This window comes from Capricornis sumatraensis, chromosome 16 (assembly GCF_032405125.1).
Source record: "Capricornis sumatraensis isolate serow.1 chromosome 16, serow.2, whole genome shotgun sequence".
In the NCBI taxonomy this organism is placed as follows: Eukaryota; Metazoa; Chordata; class Mammalia; order Artiodactyla; family Bovidae; genus Capricornis; species Capricornis sumatraensis.
The window spans coordinates 80,933,659-80,958,481 of NC_091084.1; the positions used below are offsets into that span (position 1 = coordinate 80,933,659).

A 24,823-nucleotide genomic window follows, 5' to 3' on the forward strand; every position below is an offset into this window, starting at 1 on the left:
GGACATTTGGGGTCTGGGACGGCTCCATCACGGCCGGTGCGGAGGGAGCAGGGCACCTGGCTGTGCCCAGCTGAGATCTGCACCCCAGCTTCCCCAGCCTGGATCTCCAGGGACTTTGAGCTGAAATTCCAGGAGGGGGCTGGACCAAGTGGTCCGGCCCAGCCTGATTTACGGGAAACCACACCAGCACTCTATCCGCCTTAATTTGTAACTGAACAGTGTCCTGGGCCAACCAATAGCTACCACCGAACCCCCACTCATCGCAGCCTCCCTAACCCTGGGGGACTAGCTGCTGAGTCGCCCCGAGGCAGGGCAGCGATCGGAGCTTCGGAGCAGGTTTGTGCTGGCGGATGGGGGTTTGGGGAGGAAGGCGGTCTCCAGTCCTCACTTCCCTCGCTCCCGCAGGCCCCTCTTGTCTCTGTGGTCTCTGGGCGTCGCCGCTGCCCCTCCCCTCCCCTCCCCTCCCCCGGACCCCTCCGACCCTCCTCCCTCCCCGCCCCGGCCTCATTGTTGAGCTGCAGCGGGACCCTCTAGATGGAGCAGGTGGACGAGCCCCCGGGCCTGGGAGGGGGCTGGGACGAGGGGCCAGCCGAGCCGGGAAAGGGACGCGGTCTGGGAACAACAAAATAGGGGGAGGCGCCGGGAGGAGGCAGCTCGGGCGGGAGGCGGTGGGGGGCTTTGAACGGGGGCGGGCCCGGGAGGTTGGGCGTGCGGGAGGGCCCCTAGGCCCCCAGGCTCGGAGCTGGCACCCGAAGCTGGCTGGCCCTGCAGGTCCGGGCTGACGTCGCCTCCCAGATGGCCTCCAGGCTGACCCCGCTGACCCTCCTGCTGCTGCTGCTGCTGGCTGGGGTGAGTGACCCCTGCGCGGGCCAGGCGGGAGCAGGGCTGAGGTTAACCCTTCAGGCTCCAGGGAATTCGGAGAGCTCCTCGTGGGATCGGCACCGGGGGTCCTCCCACCAGAGTTGAGTACACAGCTTGGAAAGAGCAAGGACTCAGACCCACCTGGGGTCTAATCCTGCCTGGCCCCCCACCCCCGCACCCGCTGCGGTGGCCCAGAGCCTGGCACTTGGGTGAGCTGACCAGCCCTGATGCGCCAAGGGGAGAATAAAGCAGAAAGGCAAAGGAGATGGGCAGCATTTTGAAACTAAAAAGCAAGAGCTCCTCGTGGAAACCTGAGCTGCGGGGTGAGGGTGGGAAGGCTCCCTCCAGTGGTGCCGGAGGTCAGGGGTAAGGGGTGAGCCAGGGAGAAAGGGGGGTGCATTCAGCGGGCATGTGCGGAAGTTGACTTTAGCATTGCCCGTTGAGATAGATCAGATGATGTGGTGGTGATCAAGGCATCTGGAAGCAGAGACCCAAGCCTGACCCCTAGTTTTTCCTCCAGCTTCTCTTAAGGCCCTGTGCTAGTTGCTGAATTTGTCTCAGCATCGGTTTCTTTTATCAGTTAAATGGGATAATGTAGGCTTTCTCTGAAGCAATCCATGGTGGGGCTCTAGGGCAGGCCCCTGTCCTACCAAGCTTTGCCAGGAACAATTATCTGATATCGCACCTTCAATGGCTTGGTGGCTCAGCGGTAAAGAATCCAGCTGCCAATGCAGGAGACACAGGTTCGATCCCTGGGTCGGGAAGATCCCCTGGAGAAGGAAATGGCAACCCACTCCAGTGTTCTTGCCTGGGAAATCCCACGGACAGAGGAGCCTGGTGGGCTACAGTCCATGGGGTCGCAAAGAGTCGGACAGACATAGCAACCAAACAACACATCCCACCTTCTCTTTGAGTGTTTGTGTTTAAAGGGGACTGTGCCTCCTAATGAAAGAAAGAAAGAAAGTCTCTTGAACCACAGGACAGAATCGCCTCAGATATGATCGTCGGCCCAGACAGCTTACAAGAAGGGGAAAGTGAAGGAGACAGCCAGAAAGGAGGTGTTCTCGACAGCGAGTCCCTTCAAGGCAACGAGGACTCTCCCGCCTTGCCGATGGCTAACCTGACTGTCGCCGAGCCGCTGTCACCAAGCCCTCCAGCTGTCACCGAGCCCTTCGGCCAGCCCGCCCCCGAACCGGTCCAGTCGACCAGCCAGCCCGCTGCTGAGCCCTTCTGCCCGGCACCGGTCACCTCCTGCCCTGACTCGGAGATGAGCTCAGCAGAGGCGGTGCTGGGGGAGGCTTTGACAGACTTCTCCCTGAGGCTCTATCACGACTTCTCAGTGTTGAAGAAGAAGGAGACCAGCTTCATCTTTTCCCCCTTCAGCATCGCCGGCCTCCTCACCCAAATCCTGCTTGGTGAGAACCCGAGTTCTCTCCAGCTCATGTGTTTGCCGTTCCCTTGAGGTGGGGTCCCTGACAGCTCAGTTGGTAAAGAATCCCCCCACAATGCAGAAGACCCTGGTTCGATTCCCGGGTTGGGATGATCTGCTGGACAAGGGATAGGCTACCCACTCCAGTATTCTGGCCTGGAGAATTCAGTCCAAGGAGTTACAAAGAGTCAGACAGGACTAAGTGACTTTCACTTTCACTCACTGAGGTGGGGTAGGTATCTGGATATAGACGCAGCTATGCCAAAGGACGGGGAAGGCGATGGCACCCCACTCCAGTGCTCTTGCCTGGAAAATCCCATGGACGGAAAAGCCTGGTAGGCTACGGTCCATGGGGTCGCGAAGAGTTGGACACGACTGAGTGACCTCACTTTCACTTTTCACTTTCACGCATTGGAGAAGGAAATGGCAGCCCACTCCAGTGTTCTTGCCCGGAGAATCCCAGGGACGGGGGAGCCTGGTGGGCTGCCATCTATGGGGTCGCATAGAGTTGGACACGACTGAAGCGACTTAGCAGCAGCAGCAGCGTGCCAAAGGAAGGAAGCTGTAAAAATGGGCTACATTGGGGGTGGGGGAGGGGAATCTTTTTATTCTAGAACTCACATTCATTCTTTCATTTAACAATGATTTAATAGGCACTACTTATAATAAACGGCTTTCCAGGTGGCTCAGTGGTGAAGAATCTGCCTGCCATTGCAGGAGACATGGGTTCAATCCCTGGGTCAGGAAGGGCCCCTGGAGGAGGAAATGGCAACCCACTCCCGTATTCTCGCCTGGAGAATTCCATGGACAGAGGAACCTGGCGGGCTACAGTCCATGGGGTCGCAAAAGAGTCAGACTCGTCTTAGCGACTAGACAGCAGCAGCAGCAGCATGGCTTATAAAATCCTATGAACTGTGCAAGAACATTTAAATAAGGTTCCAGCCCATCGTCGTGGTTCAGGGTAAGGCCATAAAGAAACGATAAGAGACATAGAGTAGAATCATAATGATGCTGCTTTTTAGCTGTGTAACCTTGGGCAGATCACTTAACTTCTCTGAGCCTGAGTCCTCTGTGTAAAATGGAAATGGTTTTGAAAGTGAAAAGTGAAAGTGAAGTTCCTCAGTCATGTCTGACTCTTTGCCACCCCATGGACTGTAGCTTACCAGGCTCCTCAGTCCATGGAATTTTCCAGGCAAGAGCACTGGAGTGGGTTGCCATTTCCTTCTCCAGGGGATCTTTCCAACCCAAGGATCATCTCCCAGATTGCAGGCAGACGCTTTACCATCTGCTGCTGCTGCTGCTAAGTCGCTTCAGTCGTGTCCGACTCTGTGCAACCCAGTAGACAGCAGCCCACCAGGTTCCCCTGTCCTTGGGATTCTCCAGGCAAGAATACTGAAGTGGGTTGCCATTTCCTTCTCCAATGTGTGAAAGTGAAGTCTCTCAGTCGTGTCCGACTCTCCAGGACCCCATGGATTACAGCCTACCAGGCTCCTCCATCCATGGGATTTTCCAGGCAAGAGTACTGGAGTGGGTTGCCATTGCCTTCTCCGTCTGAGCCACCTTTAAAAAAAAGGAAAATTAAGCAGAGAGCCCAGTGCCTAATGTGGTAGGAGGTCAAAAAAATGTTAATCCTTCCACTTCCCTGAAAGACCACCATCAAGTCCCCTGAGGTAATTTACCTTAGAAATGGCACAAAAAAGTGCTCCAGGCAATGGAAACAGCTGTCACTCCAAAGGGGAATTCCAGGAAGGCCACTGAAGCAAATACAGTGAGGAACAGGGGAACCTTTCTCCTAGAGTCCCAGAATCCCAACATCCCTGACCTGTATCCAGTAGATGCCAGCGGCACCCATACCTCCAGGTGGGATACCTAAAATGTCTCCAGATGTGGCCAAATGTCCCCTGGGGTGCACATTTCGTTTGATTGGTTTCAGTTAATTTTTAATTGCCCCCCCCAAAACCTGGCTTGAATCTTTTCTCCACCTCCAGTTATGAGCTCCATGATCTTAGAATGAGTAGATTACTTCCTCTCTTAAACTTCAGTTTTCTCATCTGCAAAATGGGGATAGCAATTGTCCTTACACAAAAGGGTTCTAGTGAAGATTCAGAGATACTATGGGAGAAGCACCTACGATGCCTGGAACAAAGTGAGTGCTTGCTGAATTCTATCTGTTGCTACACAGAAGGTGTGGACAATAAGTATTTAATAATGAACAAGGGAAAGGGTATTGGACATCTTTTGAGTCTCTGCTCTCTCTTAATGACGACCTGGTGTCCCTGCTTACAGGCTGAACCTTTGTAAACCTGAACAGACTAAATAAGACGTCATGTGGGACAGGTGGTGACTGGACCAGGCTTTGGGTGATGAGTGGTATTAAAATTGGGTAGGAAAATGCAGGAAGGGAATATTTAGTCCTGGAAAATTCTGGATTGTTCATAATTCCCCCCCCCCCCTTCTCTTTCTGACATGTGCTGTGTTTGAAACCATTTCTGGCTCTGATGATACGGGGTTAACCCCCCGCCCCGCTCCACCCCACCATTGCAGCCTGGTCTCCTAACCCTGGTCCCCCCTCCCTCTCTGCTCTTGGCTGCAGGGGCTGGAGGAGAAACCAGGGTCAGCCTGGAGCGCCTCCTCTCTTACCCCCAGAACTTCAGCTGTGTCCACCACGCCCTGAAAGCCTTCACGTCCAAAGGTTTCACCTCTTTCTCTCAGATCTTCCACAGCTCAGGTGAGTGTCGGGGGGAGGACGGCAGGGGCTGAGCTGGGCCCTCAGGATTTCCGTGGGTGCCCAGCACTGGGGGTGGAGGAGGAAATGACAACCCGGTCCAGGGTCCTTGCCTGGAGAATCCCATGGGCAGAGGAGCCTGGCGGGCTGCAGTCCGTGGGGTCGCAAGAGCAGGACACGACTGAGCGGCTAAACCATCCATCCATAGCACTGGGGAAAGAGGACAGAGGGAACGTTAGGGCTAGAAGCGGGGGTGGGGGGAGGCATGCAGAGCAGCACGGGGCCTGAGAAGCACCAGGTGGCTCCTGGGTGCCAGACAGGCACCCAGGTGAGACCGTGCGCAAGTCATTTGCATTCATCAGTTTCATCAAAGTAAGAACAGTCCTCTGCATTCAGGAGCAGAGAGGGCCGGAGGGCTCTAGACGTGAAATAGACAAAAAAAAGTCAGTCTGGGGATTCACCGGTGGTCCAGTGGTGAAAACTCTGACCTTTCACTGGTTAAGTTCAGGTTTGAGCCTTGGTTGGGGAATTAAGATCCCGCCAGCTATGAGGCCAAAAAACAGAAAGAGAGAGTTTGTGAACCTGGGTCAGGGGGTCTTGGGACCCCTGTTCTTTGTATGTTTATGTTACATGAATTTGTTGTCATTTATACATATTGCATCATTGGGTAAGGTAATCAAAGCAGTCAGTGGTAAAGAATCCACCTGTCAGTGCAGGAGACACGGGTTCGATCCGTGGGTCGGGAAGATCCCCCTGGAGGAGGACAGGGCAACCCACTCCAGGATTCTTGCCTGGAAAATTCCACACACAGAGGAGCCTGGCGGGCTACCGTCCATGGGGTTGCAAACGAGGCGGACATGACAGCGATTAAACGATAACAGCAATCAGAGCAGTAAGCTTCCAAAACGGTCTAACGCAGTTCGTTCAGATTTTGTTCCCCAGAGCCCGAGGTTTCAGCGGAACTGCTGCCGGAGCCCCAGTGGGAGTGGGAGTCAGGGAGGCTGAGGGGGGTGGGAGGGGGGAGGGGAGGGGGTAAGAGGGGGAGGGGTGGGGTGGCGGGGAGGGGAGGGGGGTAAGAGGGGAAGGGAAGGGGGTAAGAGGGGGGAGGGGAGGGGGTGGGGGTGGAGCCAGATGGGCTCTGAACTCCCACCCAGCCTCAACCAGAGCCCTTTAGTGTTGTGGGCTTCAGCCACGACTCCATCTGAAACCTCAGTTCTGCTGAGCTTAAAAATTACAGGTTTAGTGTGATACACTTTTAAATTGGGGAAAAAATTTTTTCTGTCTTTTTAACTATAAAAGCAATACCCATTCATTGTTTAAAAGACAAACAAACAAACACTGAGAAAATATTGGACTTCCCTGGCCGTCCAGTTGTTGGAACTCCACGCTTCCACTGCAGGCAGCTTGGGTTCGATCCCTGGTCTGGGAACCAAGAGCCTGTGTGCTGCTCTGCGGGGCAAGAAAAAACAGGAAAATATAGGGAAGAAAAAAGAAGGAAAGAAAGAAGACTCAGCTACCACGTCATTACCTTTAAAAAAAGAAAAAAAACTTTTTTTAGAGGTGGGAAAATTATGACTCACAGGGGTTCAAGAAACATTGCCTTTTTTTACTCATTTGCTATAAATCGAATTTATCGTCTGTCTTGCTAGGTTGGCAAAAAATACAGCTGCAGTGAATATTACATATTTAGTTCAGGGAAACTTTTTGTTTCAAACACTCTTTTCCTCTGGTGGGCCTGGGTTTTGGAGAGCAAAATCCAGGAAGTCCCGTTACAACCTTCCACTGAGACTAGAAAGAGGTCTGAATGAAGCGAAGCAAAGAAGGAAAATACGGGCGAATGGAAGCTAAGATCTCAAAGAGCTCCCCACGGTCGTGTGGCGGTAGAGGCCCGGGCCGGGGCCTCCTGCTCTCAGCCCAGGGCCGCCTGCACTCAGCCCGGGGCCGCCTGCTCTCAGCCCGGGGCCGCCTGCACTGGGCTCACGGAGCGTCTGTCAGAGGAGGGGCTGCAGCCCTGCTCCGCACCGCGTTCATGGGGTAGAGGCCAGCTCCCTCTGCAGGGATCCGGGATCTCCAGCCTGCGTCTCTCACCCGCCCCTCCTCCCCATCTCTCCAGACCTGGCCATCAGGGACACCTTCGCCGACGCCTCTCAGAGGCTCTATGGCAGCAGCCCGAGGCCCCTGGGAAATGACAGCACCGCCAGCTTGGAGCTCATCAACGACTGGGTGGCCAAGAAGACCAACCTCAGGATCAGGCGGCTGCTGGACAGCCTGCCTGCGGACACGCGCCTCATCCTCCTCAACGCGGTCGCCCTGAGCGGTAAGGGGGGTCTCCCCATCCTGAGGTCTTCCTTCCCCTCCTGGCTTAAAACCCACTCAACCCCAGGTTCCAGCCCTGGATCCGGGGTACCTGCCCCACCTGTGCCCACAGGGCGTTTAACTCCCTTGCCCCCCCCCACTCTCCCCCCGCCACCTGCCTTAGAGTCACCGTCCCCCTGCTCCTCCCTCTAGCCAAGTGGAAGATAGCCTTTGATAAGGGCAGAACAAGCCTGAAGCCCTTTCACACCAAATCCTCTGCCATCAAAGTGCCCATGATGAACAGCAAGAAGTACCCTGTGGCCTCTTTCACAGACCCGACTCTGAAGGCCCGGGTGAGTGCTTGGCCCTCCCCACTCCTGTCTCAGAGCCTCTTCCGCGCCCTGACTTCCTTTCTGCTCCGGCTCCATTGGTGTGGGGTGCACCCTTCCACTGAAAACCCATATTTTCTCCCGCTTCCATCTCTGTTTCCACCCTATCTTTTCTCCTTCTCCCCCTCTCCAGCCTGGGCCAAGGGAGGCATTATATATTTGAGGTTGGAAAGCAAGATGCTAAAGTTTCCTCCTGCGTCTCTACTGCGTCAAATGGCAAAAAGTGAGTCGTGTTCCTGTTCTGTGTCTTGGATTCTCTTCCCAGTCAACCCACCAATAGACCCTGCCTGCTTCAGAACTCCTCCGTGCGTGTCCCGGTGTACACATGCATCTGTGTACGTATGTGTGCACATGTCTGGGTATATCCATGTGTTCATGTATGTAGAGAGTGCACGGGTGCGCATGTGTTAAATGGCTCAAGTTCCTTGGCAGAAATTGAACAGTATGATTTCAGTGGATGGAGAGGGAAGGAAGAGAGACCAGATGTTTCCCGGGTTTTCTCCCTAATGTTGTTCTTTCTTTCTTTCTTAAACTTTTTATTTTGTATCGGTGTACAGCCAGTTAGGGCTTCCCAGGTGGCTCAGTGGTGAAGAATCTGCCCACCAGTCCTGGAGACGCAGGAGATGTGGGTTTGATCCCTGGGTCGGGAAGATCCCCTGGAAAGGAAAATGGCAACCCACTCCAGTATTCTTGCCTGGAAAATTCCATAGACATAGGAGCCTGGTGGGCTGCAGTCCATGAGGTCACAAAGAGTCAGACAGGACTGAGCACACTCGCACACACTCACAGCCGGTTAACAAACACGCTGTGATGGTTTCAGGTGAACAGCGAAGGGACTCAGCCCTACATGTACATGGATCCACGCTCCCCCAAACCCCTCCCATCCAGGCTGCCACATAACACTGAACAGAGTTCCATGTGCTGCACAGCAGGTGGCTGTTGGTTTCCCACTTTAAATATAGCACCGTGCACATGAGTGACCAGATATTTCTGCCTCGTTAGGGTAGCAGCGCACAGATCTATGAGACACGAAGCAGCAGGAATGCCCAGTGACATGGGCTCAGGCTGAGAAATACGGGGCCCGTGCTGGAACATGCCAGGGCTGTTTCCACCCTGGAAGCTTTCCTGCCCTTTCCCTCTGCTGGGCCCTCCGCAGGCAGACTGCCACATACTTGTTCCTCTGGCTCATCCAGTGTCAGCTAAAAGGTCGTCTAGGTGGAGGAGACTCCCCCCCTGCTTATAGTCGCCTCCTGCTCACCCTGCAACAGCGTCTTGTTTTATTACTAATATATCCATGGTACTGCATTGTCTTTGTATTGTTCAGTTGCTGAGTCGTGCCCGACTCTTTGTGATCCTTTGACTTCAGCACGCCAGGCTTCCCTGTCCTTCACTGTCTCCCAGAGTTTGCTCGAACTCGTGTCTGCTGAGCTGGTGATGATCCTCTGTCACCCCCTTCTCCTTCTGCCCTCAGTCTTCCCCAGCAGTCTGCCCTTTGCATCAGGTGGCCAAAATACTGGAGCTTCAGCTTCAGCATCCGTCCTCCCAATGAATATTCAGGGTTCATTTCCTTTAGGATGGACTGGCTGGGTCTCCTTGCTGTCAGGATGACTCTCAGGAGTCTTCCCCAGCACCACAGTTCAAAGCATGGTACTTACCACTATGTCCATTACGTTGTCTATTTGCCTATTTAATTACAGTATTGTCTGCCTGTCTGAGATATTGTGATCAGAGACTTTCTCTCTCTCTTCCCTACAATATCTAAGCGCCCAGAGCAATTCCACACATAATACGCGCTCATTATGTTTGCTGAATAAATGAATGAATCTGATGGAAGATGCTAAAGGGAGCAACTCACTCAGAATGAGTGGCTAGGAAGATGTCACAGAAGGGGTTACTTTTGACCACTCTTAACCACCCATGCACTTTTCCACCTCTCCATCCATCCATCCCTACCCAATGGCTTTCAGTATTCCCAACTGCTTAACAGAACCAGAATATGTGTGCAAGGCAGAAAGCATGAGGATGCCTGGCAGGCTTGGGGCATTGCTCTAACTCAGAGTATTTAGGGGGAGAGAATCAGTGTGAGGCATTTTTAATGACAAAGGAGGAGGGTTTTATGCAACCCTCCTCCCACTCTTTGGGGTTGGCCAGGCAACTCAGACGATAAAGAATCCACCTGCAATGCAAGAGGCCTGGGCTCGATCCCTAGATTGGGAAGACCCCCTGGAGAAGGAAATGGCAGTCCATTCCGTGTTCTTGCCTGGAGAATCCCATGGACAGAGGAGCCTGGTAGGCTACAGTCCATGGGGTCGCAAAGAGTTAGACACGACTGAGCGACCAACGCTTTCACTTTCACTTTCCCACTCTTTACAGTTCCATCGATTTTAAACAGATGCTTTATTTGATATGGACGTCCTTGGTGGCTCAGCTGGCAAAGAATCCACCTGCAATATGGGAGACCTGGGTTTGATCCCTGAGTTGGGAAGATCCCCTGGAGAAGGGAACAGCTACCCACTCCAGTATTCTGGCCTGGAGACTCCCATAACTGTAAAGAGTCCATGGAGAAGAGTATAGCGTCTTGGAGAAGACTCTTGAGAGTCCCTTGGACGGCAAAGAAATCAAACCAGTCCATCCTGAAGGAAATCAGTCCTGAATATTCATTGGAAGGACTGATGCTGAAACTGAAACGCCACTTTTTGGCCACCTGATGTGAAGAGCTGAGTCATTGGAAAAGACCCTGGTGCTGGGAAAGAGTGAAGGCAAGAGGAGAAGGGAACGACAGAGGATGAGATGGTTGGATGGTATCACCGACTCAATGGACGTGAGTTTGAGCAAGCTCCAGGAGTTGGTAATGGACAGGGAGGCCTGGTGTGCTGCAGTCCATGGGGTCACAAAGAGTTGGACACGACTGAGTGACTTTCACTTTACTTATTTGATATGGTCACATTATAAATTCAAAATCAAAGTTTTACTTAAGTTATTAAATTTTTAGCTGAAGTTGCTACATTATTAATAATAACTTTTTATAAAACACTTTCATTTGTTCTTTAATTAAACCATATTGACCAGATTAAACTCCTTTAAACCATTTGTTTCATTTACAAATACGGTTAATTAATCTTTCCCCAAGCATCATGAGCTTATGTATATACTTTATAAATATACTTCATACATTTGGGATACTTGATTTCCTTTTTAGCATGTTAAATACTTGACAGGACAGAATTACACCCCTGTTTGCGCATATCTTGCTGGCATCTCAAGCCCACTTGTGAAAATTAAATTTGAAGAGTAAATCAACATTCAGTCAACACCTCAGCTTTATTCTCAAATCAAATGCAACTATCCTATCTCTCTTTGTCCAAAAGCATAAAGCTAACATGTCTGACTCTTAAAAATTATACACACTATTTTAAATAACAAACACAGATTACTCTGAACTTATCACCCAGTGTTCATACTATAGAATTGCTTTATTTTGTTGTTCACATACTTCATTCTAAATTTTCCTGGGATTTAAGGAGTATTTCCCCAACGAAGGGGGTTAGGTTTACCAACTCAGGTATGCTAGGGTTCAGTTCAGTTCAGTTCAGTCACTCAGTCGTGTCCGACTCTTTGTGACCCCATGAATTGCAGCACGCCAGGCCTCCCTGTCCATCACCATCTTCTGGAGCTCACTCAGACTCACATCCATCAAGTCAGTGATGCCATCGAGCCATCTCATCCTCGGTCGTCCCCTTCTCCTCCTGCCCCCAATCCCTCCCACCATCAGAGTCTTTTCCAATGAGTCACCTCTTCGCAGGAGGTGGCCAAAGTACTGGAGTTTCAGCTTCAGCATCAGTCCTTCCAAAGAACACCCAGGGCTGATCTTCAGAATGGACTGGTTGGATCTCCAGTCCAAGGGACTCTCAAGAGTCTTCTCCAATACCACAGTTCAAAAGCATCAATTCTTTGGCGCTCAGCCTTCTTCACATTCCAACTCTCACATCCATACATGACCACAGGAAAAACCATAGCCTTGACTAGACGGACCTTGTGGGCAAAGTAATGTCTCTGCTTTTCAATACACTAACTAGGTTGGTTATAACTTTCCTTCCACGGAGTAAGCGTCTTTTAATTTCATGGCTGCAGTCACCATCTGCAGTGATTTTGGAGCCCAAAAAATAAAGTCTGACACTGTTTCCACTGTTTCCCCATCTATTTCCCATGAAGTGATGGGACCAGATGCCATGATCTTCGTTTTCTGAATGCTAGGGTTACCAGCTGGAAATTTCAAGGCCACAGTGTGGGCACTTTTGGTCAGAGGGGCGAGGCTCACACGCAGGAGGTGGCGCGCAGCGTCCGGCCAGCACCCCTGTGCAGGTCCTCTGTCAGCAGCGCCCGAGTGGCCTTGCCCCTCAAGTGGTGCAGCAGTGTGCAGCCTGCTTCTTCTGGACCAAGTTTTCAAAGTCCAGCAACTGATCGGTTTCAGTTAATGTCTTCATTGCCCAGTTGAATTCTGCATTCTAGATTATTCGTGTCCATCTCTCAGCCTGAACCTTAATGCCATTTCAGTGAGAGTCTCTTCTATCCTATCAGCCTGGGGTTTCCCAGTCTTGGCACTATTGGCACCTTGGGTTCAATGATTCTTCGTATAAGGTGCTGTTCCCGGCACTGCAGAATTTAGCAGCAAGCCTGACTTCTACCCACTAGACGCCAAAAGCACTCTGAGCAGCTATTTCTGCCAGCTCCAAGCATTACCAAATGTCCACCGGGGGCAGATCATCCCGAGTTGAGAACACTCGTGTATTGGACTTGTGGTTCCCGTATTTCTCTCCTACTTTTGTCTGGCTGCCAGTTGTAAGTCTTTCTACTGTCAGACTGCAAAGGTAGGCTAGGATCAGCTTGTATACCATGTTGAATGCCAGACTAGGAGGTTTATATCTACCCTCATAGGCAGGGAAAAGCCATCGAAAGTCTCTGAAAGGACAAACCTGATAACTGATGGTACATCACGTGCTTTCTACGCTTTATGCACAACATACATGCAAGGAACTGGGCTCAGAGGTCCCATTGCTTGCCTGCATCGCACAGCTCATAGTGGCAGAGTACGGGTGCGATCTTCAGCCTGTGAAATCAGAAACTCTGGCTCCTTTCTCTGCATCTCACCAGTACAGGGTCAGACCAGCGCTGTTTGCCTGCCTGGCCACCCCATCTCGTGGCAAAGCCTGTGAGCCTAGTTCTGCCTCCTTGCTGAAACAGGACAGACTGGAGACCAGCCTCGGGTCCCAGAAGGTAGGGGCCAGGAGAGAGCGGGGCAGGAAGACTGATATGGTGCATCTCTTCCTCTCCAGGTGGGCCGCCTGCAGCTGTCCCACAACCTCAGCTTTGTGATCCTGGTGCCCCAGACTGTGAAACACCACCTCCAAGACCTGGAGCAGGCTCTCAGCACCTCCGTCTTCGAAGCTGTCATGAAGAAGCTGGAGCTGACCAAGTTCCATCCCACTCACCTGACGATGCCTCGCATCAAAGTGCAGAGCAGCCAGGACATGCTGGGTGAGTCCTGGCAGCCCCAGATGGAGTCTAGGCCCCCAGAGGGGAAGAGGCTGTGTGTGGCGGGGATGGGCCTTAAAATGTGGTCCACACTCTCTTGAGTATTTTTCACATCCGTCATCTCAGGCTGGGCTTCCCAGGTGGCTCAGTGCTAAAGAATCCGCCTGCCAGTGCAGGAGAGGCAGGAGACCCGGGTTCGATCCCTGGGTCGGGAACATCCCCTGGAGGAAGAAATGGCAACCCACTCCAGGAGTCTTGCCTGGAGAATCCCGTGGGCAGAGGAGCCTGGCGGGCAACAGTCCATGGGGTCGCACGGAGTCGGACACGACTGAGCGGCTAAATGCACACACACGTGCCGTGCGTGTCCCTCCGTTTTCTGTTACCAAACGTGGTCTCCTAATGGATGATCTCGCTTCACGCCCTGGTACGTGATGTCATTCGAGAACTTACGTCCTCCTTCTGATTCGTCACCTCGTTTCCAAGGTCCTTGTTGATGAGAAAGCCACGGCATCACTTGTCAGGGTTTTGGGGGGCTTGGGGCCAGGCCTCTGACCACTTGAGAGGAAGTGGTGACTGGAGTGAAGATGGGCCCACGGATTAAGGAGCCCACGAACGGGACTGGAAGGCACATTGTAGCGTGATTACAATTCGATAAACAAGGAAGAGGAGGAGAAAGAGAAGGTTGGAACTTGGGATCATCCCAGGAAATTCAGGGCCCGTGTTTCCAGCTGCTGAGGTTTCCGTGCTGATCTTTTTTCGTTTTGTTTCTTAATGTAATATTTTAAGTTAAAAAGTACTTTAAATGACTATTTTTTAAATTTCACTTTTTATACAGTTTTTAGAGGTTGCTTTCCATTTACAGTGTCTGCTGAATGTTGGCTGCGTGCCCCTGTTGACAGTTGTGCAGGCCTCTGATGCGTTGTTTTCCCCCGTCTGCACCCTAGATTACTTTGACTTCATCTATGACGTCAACCTGTGCGGGCTGACGGAGGACCCAGATGTGCAGGTGTCTGGGATTCAGCACCAGGCCACCATGGAGCTGGCGGAGAGCGGGGTGGAGGCAACCGCGGCCTCCGTCGTCTCAGTGGCCCGCAACTTGCTGCTCTTCGAAGTGCAGCAGCCCTTCCTCTTCCTGCTCTGGGACCAGCAGCACAAGTTCCCCGTCTTCATGGGCCGGGTTTATGACCCCAAGGGCTGAGCCTGCCCCCGGGGCCTCAGCTCGCCTGGCTGCATGGGCCTGGTGTATGACCCCAAGCGCCGAGCCTGCCCCCAGGGCCTCAGCTCGCCTGGCTGCAGCCCACTCTGCACTTGCCCCTCCCCGCCTCCCACCTCAGGCCTGCCCTCCACCCGAAGGGCTGCCTTGGGGTCCCGTGAGGGGCCCAGCTCCCCTCCTCCCTCACGGTGGCCCCTCCAAAGCACTTTTTGCCGCTTTCTCTGGTACAGATACAGCAGACATCACAAATAAAACCTGGCAGACATGACTTTCTCTCTCATTTGCCTTTCAACTGTAGAAGGCGAGGGCTTACCCTGGCCCCTGTATCAGCTAGCTACTGCTGTGTAACAAGTCACTCCAAACTTAATGGCTTAAAACAGCAACCGTTTATTATTTCACCAAAGTCTGGGAGGTAGGGCTGATCTCACTGATCTGGGCTGGGCCAGGCAGACCTTCCCTGTGCTCGCTCACACGTCTGTAGGAGTCGGTGGGGTGGTCAGGGGTGACTGACCTACAGTGGCCTCCGCTGGACCACCTTGGCTCTCCTTTGCACATCCATCTCCTGGATCCTTCCAGCAACGCTCGCCTGCAGTGGCACAGTTTCCAAGTGAAGAGTCAGAGACAGGCAGTCCTTTCCACACCCTGCAGCTCGCCTTGCATCAAATCTACATCGTCCTGTCGGCCAAAGCAAGGCACATGGCCAGACCTAGAAGCAGAATGGGAAAGCCCTACAGAGTGGAAGGGCAGAGCCCCTCACTGAGCGCTTCCAATGCAATCTATTTATCACAGCCTGTTTCTTGTTCATTTGTTTGCAACAACAACAGTAATAACAGTAGCTAATGTTGTTGAGAACGTACACAGGCCATCCGCTAAGAGCTCTGCATGCGTGCATGCTCAGTTGTGTCCGGCTCTTTGTGACCCCGTGGACTGTAGCCCGCCAGGGTCCTCTGTCCATGGCATTTCCCAGGCAAGAGTACTGGAGTGGGTTGCCTCTTCCTTCTCCAGGGGATCTTTCCAACCCAGGGATCAAACCCTCGTCTCTTGTGTCTCCTGCACTGGCAGGCAGATAGCAGACATCAATCCTCACAGCTTTATATGGTAAACTCTAAACTTGAAGAGGCTAAGTCTTGCCCAGAATCCTGCAGTTGAGGTGCCAGAACTGGGATTGCAGAGTACATCCTTATGACTGAAGTCTGAACTCTTGTCCACTCTGCTATGTCCCTCGCCTTCTGTCTCCAAATCCTGCCTTTTCTTCATAGTTCATTTGCTCAACCGATTTATTGAGCACCCAGCGTGTGTTGGCCACTGTGCTAAGTGCAGAGCAGATAAAGATGACGTGAACCTAAGGCCCACCTTTAAGATCGATATCTCGGTGGGGGAGACAGATAAGGAAGATAGACTCCTAACACAGAGTATTTTTTTTTTTAGTCTCCAAAGACATCTCTTAACACGTTGTCCCCATTTCGGGCTTGTACCCTGAGACTCACGGATGCTCCAACTCAGCCCTTCTCTTCCCCTTTTTCCCATTCTGCTTGCCTCTCATCCCATCGTCCTGTCTCCATCTCCTGTCTCTGTTTCTGTTCCTCCATCCCTCCCATCCCTACCCCCGGCCCACCACGTCTCTCCTGCGGCCTCTCCTCTCCTTGTTACCGTCTTGTCAGTTTAAACATGCCGATCAATTTCTGCCTTTAGCCCTTCAGCTGCAGGCCTGGTGGTCCTTGCCCCCTCCCACTTACCATGCCTCCCCCACCGAGTTAGGCTGGTCTCCGTCTCCGAGTCCTGGGCTGGGGTGCCACGCTCAGGGCTGAAAGGCAAGATCGGAGGTGGGGATCGAATCCAGGCCCCCTGCCCCCCGCCCTGCAGGGGAAGCACGGGCTCTTAAGCCCTGGCCCATCAGGGAAGTCAAGCTTCCTGTGTGCTGGTTCTAGGCCACGCATGTTCTGGTTTCTGAGAGGTGTTCTGGTTTCTCTCGGGGGGTTTCTGAGAGGGAGAAATAGAAGACGTGGCGGCTGCTCATGGCTTATCCCCTGCCCTGACATTCATCCACTTTTGCTTGCTTCCCCATCTTAGACTGTGCTTCAGGACCAGCTCCCCCTGTGGACTGTTTGGGCAAAACCTCAGAGGCCAGGTCCCCAGACAGAGCTTTCCTTGCAGCTCAGTCTTCCAACCAAGGCTAACAGCCAAGAGTCATCCAGACGTGACCGGCAGGGTGGCGGGCGCGGGGAGACACTGGTCCCGCTCCGTGTACAGAGCGATCTCTGCGGGCCCTTCTCTTCCCGTTTCCTCAGCCTTCTGGGAAGACGCCAAATTTCCATCAAGGGGGCTGGCTTTGCGCTGAATCTTCCATGAGGAACTGTTGAAAGCAGTTACCTCCCAAATGTCGGAAGATTCACCCCTCTTTGGGGAGACCCTGATGTGATGAATACGGTGTTGAGTGCCAACCCCAGATCTGGAGAGGGTGGTCCTGACCCACGGGCACAGAGCTGACAGAGCTTTTGATCCTCCCCACTGCGCTGAGAGTCTGGTATTTCTTGTCTGTGAGATGAGGAAGCAGAAACTCAGAAAGATTAAGCAACTATCCAAAGACTGTGCGTGTGCCCAGTGGCTAAGTCGTGTCCCACTCTCTGCGACCCCATGGACTGCAGCCCGCCAGGCTCCTCTGTCCATGCATTCTCCAGGCAGGAAGACTGGAGTGGGCTGCTGTGCCCTCCTCCAGGGGACCTTCCCGACCCAGGGACGGCACCCACGTCTCCTGTGCTGGCAGGTGCTTTCTTTGCCACTGGGCCGTTTGGGGAGCCCTAAGACCACACGTCTGTAAATTGATTCCAGGTTGTCTGAACAGGTGGCTTCCTTGGCCAGGCTTATTTCCTTTTTGCCCAAACTAGACCATAAATCAGATCTCTTTGTTCATGTCCTATACCATGTACCCCACCATGCCTATCAAAGTGCTTTACCCTTAAAAAAAAGACAAAAAGAAACAAAACTATGGAGTGAATGAATGAATGAATGAATCACCACGTCCAGGTGGGGGAAGGAAGAGACTGTCATACATCACGAATCACCACGTCCAGGTGGGGGAAGGAAGAGACTGTCATACATCACGAATCACCACGTCCAGGTGGGGGAAGGAAGAGACTGTCATACATCACGAATCACCACGTCCAGGTAGGGGAAGGAGGAGACTGTCGTACATCTAGAAAGAGTAGAAAGTCTGAGAGTGAAGGGAGTTTAAATATTCTCAGTTCTGAGGATTTTCTTGTAAGAGGGCATGTGTCAGTTTGAGGGGTTTGGTTTAATGTGATTAACATCTACTTAGCTGGTGAGTACGTGAGTCCACGAGGGCCCTGCAGCTTAGGGTGGCCTTGGTTATCTGCCTGCTGCAGTCAGCTGGGGGGTTAGCTGGCAGGTCTGATGAGGTTTGGCTTTGGGCTTGTACAGTCTCTTCCATACGGCTGGGACCTTGGCTGCAACGAATTGGCTCACGGACTCTGCTCCAACGGGTCTCTCCTCTTCCAGGAGGCTAGTCTGGTACTGTTCAAATGGAGGTTGCAGGGGTTTAAGAAAGTGATGGAGACAAGCAAAGTCTCTCGAATCTGAAGCCAGGAAGTAACATCACATCATTGATGCCTCATTCTATTGGCCAAAGCTAGTTACCAGGCCAGCTTAGGTTCAAACAGTCAGGAAAAGCTCTCCACATTTTTTTTCAGCCACGCCTCACAACTTGGGTGATCTTAGCTCCCTAACCAGGGATTGAATCCAGGCCCTGAGCAGTGAAAACTCAGAGTCTCAACCACTGGACCGCCAGGGAATTCCACAAACATGTCCACTTCTAAAGAAAAGACCTGCAGAGTCTTTTTGCCAAAGGCATGCCTTTAAGGAAGCAAGAATGATGTTAACCACCGTTCTAATAGACTGCAGTGGACTTAGCGTGTATGTTCAGAAAGTATTAGCGAATTGCCCCAGCAATTTGCTACTCTGACATTTTCCTGAAGGAATCAAGAACTTTTGTCTGTATCCTTATAATATTAGAAACAACTTATTAGGGTTACATGAGGTGTCATGCTGCTTGCGTATAATTCACTCTTCCTTTTCTGCCATCTCTGTGACTGGCATCCTTAACCCCCAGCTCCTCCATTCGGCTAGCATCACTTTTCAGAAAGACAGGCCACACACTCATAGACACACATATCTGAGACCCCCGCCCTCTTAACCTGCCCGGCTGTCCCACCCTGGCAGAGGCAGGTTTCCAGGGGTCTGCTACCCATCCCCAGGGACCCAGTCCTCCCCTGGTGGGTGTGGTGAATGGTACTGACGTGATGGACATGAGTTTGAGCAAGCTCTGGGAGTTGGTGATGGACAGGGAGGCCTGGCATGCGGCAGTCCATGGGGGTCACAAGGAGTCGGACACGACAGCGACTGAACTGAACTGATTCTGAGAATCCTGAAGTGGTTCGAGCTGCGCTGCAGTGAGTCCTTACTGCCACGTGGTGTCGCTGTTGAAACCTGGTCCTGTGTAGCCTCTTGGATACATCCTCTCTTCCAGATTAATTTTTAAAATATTTTTATATATTTATTTATTTGGCTGCACCAGGTCTTAGCTGCAGCATGTGGGATCTAGTTCCATGACCGGAGACGGAACTCAAACTTCCTGCACTGGGAATAAGGAGGCTTAGCCACTCCTCCAGGGAAGTACCTGTTCCAAAATTCTGAAGCAGTCGAAAGTGAAAGTTGCTCAGTCGTGTCCAACTCTTTTCCACCCCGTGGACTAGACAGCCCATGGGGTTCTCCAGGCCAGAATACTGGGGTGGGCAGCTGTTTCCTTCTCCAGGGGATCTTCTCAACCCAGGGTTGGAACCCGGGCCTCCCGTGTTACAGGCGGATTATTTACCAGCTGAGCACCCAGGGAAGCCCTCAACAGCCGATGTGGGGATTTAAAGTTTGATTCCAAAATTAACAGCTTATACTCATTCAGCCGCTGCTTTCAAAACAGTGGTTCTTTAGGTTCTGCCTAGATTCCAGAAAACTTCCTGATCTGAGCCACACGCTGTGTCAGAATCTGCCTCGTCCCCATAAACCCTTAGGGCTAGGATTGAGAACCACAGTAACAGTAAAAACCACCTAAACGTGCATTGAGCATTTACCAAACTGAGAAATTTTCATGGGTCGCATAATTTCTTTTAAGAGGAGATCACACCTTATGAAAAGAAATGTTACCAAAGACACTGGATAATTTGACTTACATAATTTGACACTGTATTTTCCAGAAGAATAATCATGAAAGACAGCATAATAAAAAGCAGAGAAATCACCTTGTTGACAAAGGTCCGTATCTCAAGCCATGGTTTCTCCAGTAGTTGTGTGCAGTTGTGAGAGTTGGGCTATAAAGAAGGCTGAGTGCCAAAGAACTGATGCTTTCGAACTGTGGTCCTGCTGGAGACTCTTGAGAGACCCTCACACGGCAAGATCAAACCAGTCAATCCGAAAGGAAATGGAGGGTGAGATGTATACAGAGAGTATCGTGGAAATTTGCAATACCATATGTAAAATAGATGGCCAATGGGCATTTGCTGTAAGACTCAGGGAACTCAAACAGGGGCTCTGTGACAATCTAGAAGGCTGGGATGGTGAGTGAGATGGGAGGGAGGTCCGGGAGGGAGGGGACACGGGTGTAAACATGGCCGATTCTTGTTGATGACTGACAGAAAGCCACAAAATTCTGTAAAGCATTTATCCTTCAATTAAAAAAATAAATAAAGTGGAAAAAAAAAAAAAACTAAAGAAAATCAACCCTGAATATTGATTGGAAGGACTGATGCTGAAACTGAAGCTCCAATACTTTGGCCACCTGATGCGAAGAGCTGACTCATTAGAAAAGACCGTAATGCTGGAAAAGACTGAGGGCAGGAGGAGAAGGGGACCACAGAGGATGAGATGGTTGGATGGCATCATCGACTCAGTGGGCATGAATTTGAGCAAACTCGGGGAGAGAGTGGAGGACAGAGGAGCCTGGTGTGCTGCAGTCCGTGGGGTCGCAAACGGTCGGACGTGACTTAGTGCCCGAGCAACAGAAACGACAGCAGGGAGAGGGATCTTCAACCGCGTCTGCATTTGCGCCGTTTTTCATTTACTAAACACTAAACATCTCGTGCTTCACTGCGCAGGCACTCCTAAGTTAACTTCTTGGCATGTTACGACAGTTACTTGGGCTTTTTCATAGTGTTTGTTTTTTTTTTTTTATCATATCTAACTTCCATTACAAAGTTATTGATTTTGGAGAGTGTTTTTTGGCACGAACACAGCCACTTAATGACTCTAAGATAACAGCATTCTAGGATGCAGGGAACATTTTTATGATGATGTTGAATATTAGAATAACAGCACATTCGTCAGTAATGTCACAGTCGGAAGCTATGGTATACATAAGCAGCAGTTTGATTAACGATGGAAACTTAACGAAGGTTAGTTACTTTGCCAACTCGAAGGACCCTGTCAGCCCATAGTTGTGAACACCCTAGAAACCGCTCAGCATACCAATCCTGAAATCATGCAACCTTGATTTTTTTAATTTAAGGAGATTTGCTGCTTTTCGAATTCGAATAAAATATGATGGCACCACACCATTGTTGTTAAGTTGCTAAGTCGTGTCTGCCTCTTTACGACCCCATGGACTGCAGCACGCTGGGCTTCCCTGTCCTTCACTATGTCCTGGAATTTGCCCAAATTCATGTCCATGGAGTCAGTGATGCTATCTAACCATCTCAGCCTCTGCCATCCCCTCTCCATTTGCCCCCAATCTTTCCCAGCATCAGGGTCTTTTCAAATGATCAGCTGTTCATATCAGGTGGCCAAAGTGTTGGAGCTTCAGCTTCAACATCAGTCTTTCCAATGAACATTCAGAGATGACTTCCTTTAGGATTGACTGGTTTGATCTCCTTGCAGTCCGAGGGACTCTCAAGAATTCAGATCATTATTATCCCCTTTCTGCCAGTGGAGAATGGAGCCTTAGAGAGTAATTAATCCAGCCCCTCAAGGCCTCTAAACTGGCGCAAAGCAGAGTTGGAAGTAGACCCCAGTGCTTAATAACCTAGACTCCATTTTTCTCAAGGTAATTTTTTTTTTTTGTAACAACCTTATGTATTTTCTGTCCTAAGACTTGTTTGAAATTATACTCGGCCATGACCAAAATCTCTCCACAATCCCGACTTAAAAAAAAAAAAAATATGTATTTGGCTGCACAGGGTCTTAGCTGTGGCGCGTGGGATCTAGTTCCCTGACCAGGAATCGAACTCAGGCCCCTGCACCAGGAGCACAGAGGCTTAGCATGGACGCCAGGGAGATCTCCACCATCTTGAATCTTGAGAAGAAATGTTGGGGAAATATGAATTCCCCTTCTCCCAGAAAAAAGCTTTTAAGCAAATTGGGACACCTCTTCCGTCCTGACCTGTGCTGGATGGGGCAAGGACACGTCATTATTTCCTCCCTGGGGACCCAGGCTACCTACCTGCCAAGTGAATTGTTCAAACTGCAAGTCTGCTTTAAGTGACCCAGACAAAAATCTACATTTTACATATTCCTCTCATTGTATATTTAACTGTGTCTTGATTAGCAACCTAGCACACGTGTAGACTCGTACAGATACGTGTGCCTGTTGTGTGCATGCTAAGTTGCTCAGTCGTGTCCCACTTTTTGCAACCCCATGGACTGCAGGCTGCAAGACTCCCTTGTCCATGGGAGTCTCCAGGCAAGAGTACTGGAGCGGGTTGCCATGCCTCCTCCAGGGGGTCTTCCCCACCCAGGGATAGAAGCTGCATCTCTTACGTCTCCTGCATTGGCAGGTGGGGTCTTTACCACCAGCACCACCTGCGAAGCCCAGAGATATGAAAGTTGCTCAGTCGTGTCCGACTCTTTGCGACCCCAAGAACCATGCAGTCCATGGAATTCTCCAGTCCAGAATACCAGAGTGGGTAGCCTACCCCTTCTCCAGCGGATCTTCCCGATCCAGGAATTGAACCGGGCTCTGCTGCATTGCAGGTGGATTTTTTACCAGCTGAGCTGCCAGGGAAGCCCAGGTATGTGCAAGTACATACAAGTGTGCATATGCGCACACACGTACAGGCATTTACTGTTATGAGGGAAGCCCCTGGCGTCCAGTGGCTGACTCCACACTCCCAAAGCGGGGGCCCCAGGGAACTAGATCCCACATGCCACAGCTCACACCCAAAGCAGCCAAATAAATAAATATTTTTTAAAAACCGCTAATATTTGGGTCACAAATAGACACATTCACTCGCATTCACACACACGTACAAACCTCTGGAAGGCTGTGCCAGAATTTCCCTGCAAACTCTACACCCAGCCTCAGCTCCAAGCCCTCGAGGAGAGCCTCCCAGGCACTCCCTGGAGTGTTCACCCGGGGAGCACTCCCCCAGGGGAAGGATCTCAGAGCTGCTCTTTGTTAATTACAAGCCCGGAACAGGCTCATCCATCATCCTGCGGTGACAGCCTGGCCGCCCGGCCCCGCCCCCCGTCGCCCCGTTTCTCCTTGGGTGACCGAGCAGACCAGCTCCACAGAGTCACGGGCAGGGTCGGGCTCAGCTGAACGCCCTCCTCTCCTCTCCTCTCCTCTCCAGGGGGCTCCCGTGAATTCCCCACTCCCCTCCCTTGCTTAAGCCCCCTCACGCGGGGATTTTCCCACCTGCCCCACACCGGACTTCCTTTCCAGCATTTCCCTGAAACTTTGCAATCATCCCTGGTATTGTTTTGCCCGCTTAGCGGATGAAGAAAAGGAGCCTCGAGGAAATGATTTGCTCAAGGTCACCCCGGCTGGGAAGGCTCCGCTGCGTTCAAACCAGACTCTGCAGTTTGCCTGGGATCCCGGTGTGTCACCCAGCCCGCCCCAACCTCTGGGCGGGGGACTCCCCAGCTCAGGTCTCAAGTGTGAAGGGCTCTTTCACAACTGAGGGGTTCCTCCTGGAAGCCCCACGGGGACTTCGTCCTTCTCTTCTCTCCTAAACCAGCTTCAGGGCCATCCACAGTGGACACAAACAAGAGCCCCGGGGCCAAGGGTCAGGGGCCGAGCAGAAGATGCCTGGTTACAGGGTGAGATGAGAGGCGAAGGTCTGGGGCCACCAGACACACGGTGCCTGACCTGCAGGGTCCAGGATCACTGTCAAGGCCAGCTCCTGTCCCCACCCTTGCTCATCTAGCCCTGCCTCGTGGGGACTGGGCCCTCTGGAGAGGACTCTGTGCCCCTTCAGAGCGTGAGGACCCGGGCAGTGTGGTCCTCATTAGAAAAAGCTGCTCCAGGTCCGGTGCATGAGAACAGGGTGCTCAGGGCTGGTGCACCGGGATGACCCTGAAGGATGGGATGGGGAGGGCCGTGGGAGGGGGGTTCAGGATGGGGGACACATGTACACCCATAGCTGATTCAAGTCAATGTATGGCAAAAATTACTACAATATTGTAAAGTAATTAGCCTCCAATTAAAATAAATACATTAATTTAAAAAAAAAAAGAAAAAAAAGAATATTAAAAAAAAAGAAAAAGCTGTTCCCCTTGCCTAGATAATTCTGAAAAACCCCTGGAGGGCAGGGACAGTGTCTTTTTGTCATTAGCCTCAGCTTCAAGCAGGGAGCCTGGCACCTACCAAGCTGGCCGTCAGTACCTATTGGCTGAAGCGAAACGAAAGGGAAACGCCTTTCGAATGCTGTCCGGCGTCATTCCTTCACACTTTTGGCCGCGCTGGGTCTCCGTTGCTGTGTGCGTGCCGTCTCTAGCCGCGGCGAGCAGGGACTGCTCTGCAGTTGCGCTGTTCTCACGGGCTCCTCACAGCACTGGCTTCTCTCGCTGCAGAGCACGGGCCTGGGCACCGGCTCCGTAGTTGTGATGGACGGGCTTGTTTGTTCCCCCGCACGTGGGATCCGCTGGGACCGGGGATCGAACCTGTGTCCCCAGCGCTGGCAGGTGGACTCATATCGACTACGCCACCAGGGAACTCCTCGTCCATTTATTCAGACGCTGTCATTCTCCTGAGTCCAGTGCTGGCCACGTCCTCCCCTCCCCCTGGGAGTGCCCTCTGTGCTTCCCAGTCAACAGCAGTGTGTTCATGAGTGGTTGCCTTTTCACTCCAGCTGCTAGGAAGCTCCTTGGGAATACCGCAGGCCTATACACGCTTTTGATTCAAAGTGGGCAACGTCCATATTTGGGTAAAGATCTTTTTTTCCCTAAAACAATGACATCGACGTTATTCTTAGCTTTTGTGTCTCCTGAGGAAACCACTGGAGGGAGGAAACCCGAGGCGTGGCTTCTTGTGGTCATTATCAGCTAGGGTTTTGCCTAACGGGTTGTTTCTCAAGGAGGGGACCTCACATTCGCAGTGT

The 24,823-nt window shown here is 51.8% G+C and overlaps 1 protein-coding gene across 1 annotated transcript; it reads left to right on the forward strand.

Moving 5' to 3' along the window:
- Positions 1 to 211: 211 nt before the first annotated feature.
- Positions 212 to 14,703, forward strand: SERPING1 (serpin family G member 1). Its single transcript, XM_068988295.1, has 8 exons — positions 212 to 336; positions 772 to 849; positions 1,841 to 2,276; positions 4,884 to 5,018; positions 7,129 to 7,332; positions 7,524 to 7,663; positions 13,033 to 13,234; positions 14,176 to 14,703. Exons 2-8 carry the CDS (start codon positions 796 to 798, stop codon positions 14,427 to 14,429), a joined length of 1,425 nt encoding a protein of 474 aa, XP_068844396.1. The 5' UTR covers positions 212 to 336; positions 772 to 795; the 3' UTR covers positions 14,430 to 14,703.
- The last annotated feature ends 10,120 nt before the right edge of the window (positions 14,704 to 24,823 follow it).

Excerpts from the sequence above, each read along its gene's own strand:
- SERPING1 (XM_068988295.1), top strand. The coding sequence starts at position 796 with ATGGCCTCCAGGCTGACCCCGCTGACCCTCCTGCTGCTGCTGCTGCTG. Across the intron at positions 2,277-4,883 it reads CCTCACCCAAATCCTGCTTG|GGGCTGGAGGAGAAACCAGG; the intron begins GTGAGAACCCGA and ends TCTTGGCTGCAG. Across the intron at positions 7,333-7,523 it reads CAACGCGGTCGCCCTGAGCG|CCAAGTGGAAGATAGCCTTT; the intron begins GTAAGGGGGGTC and ends TCCTCCCTCTAG.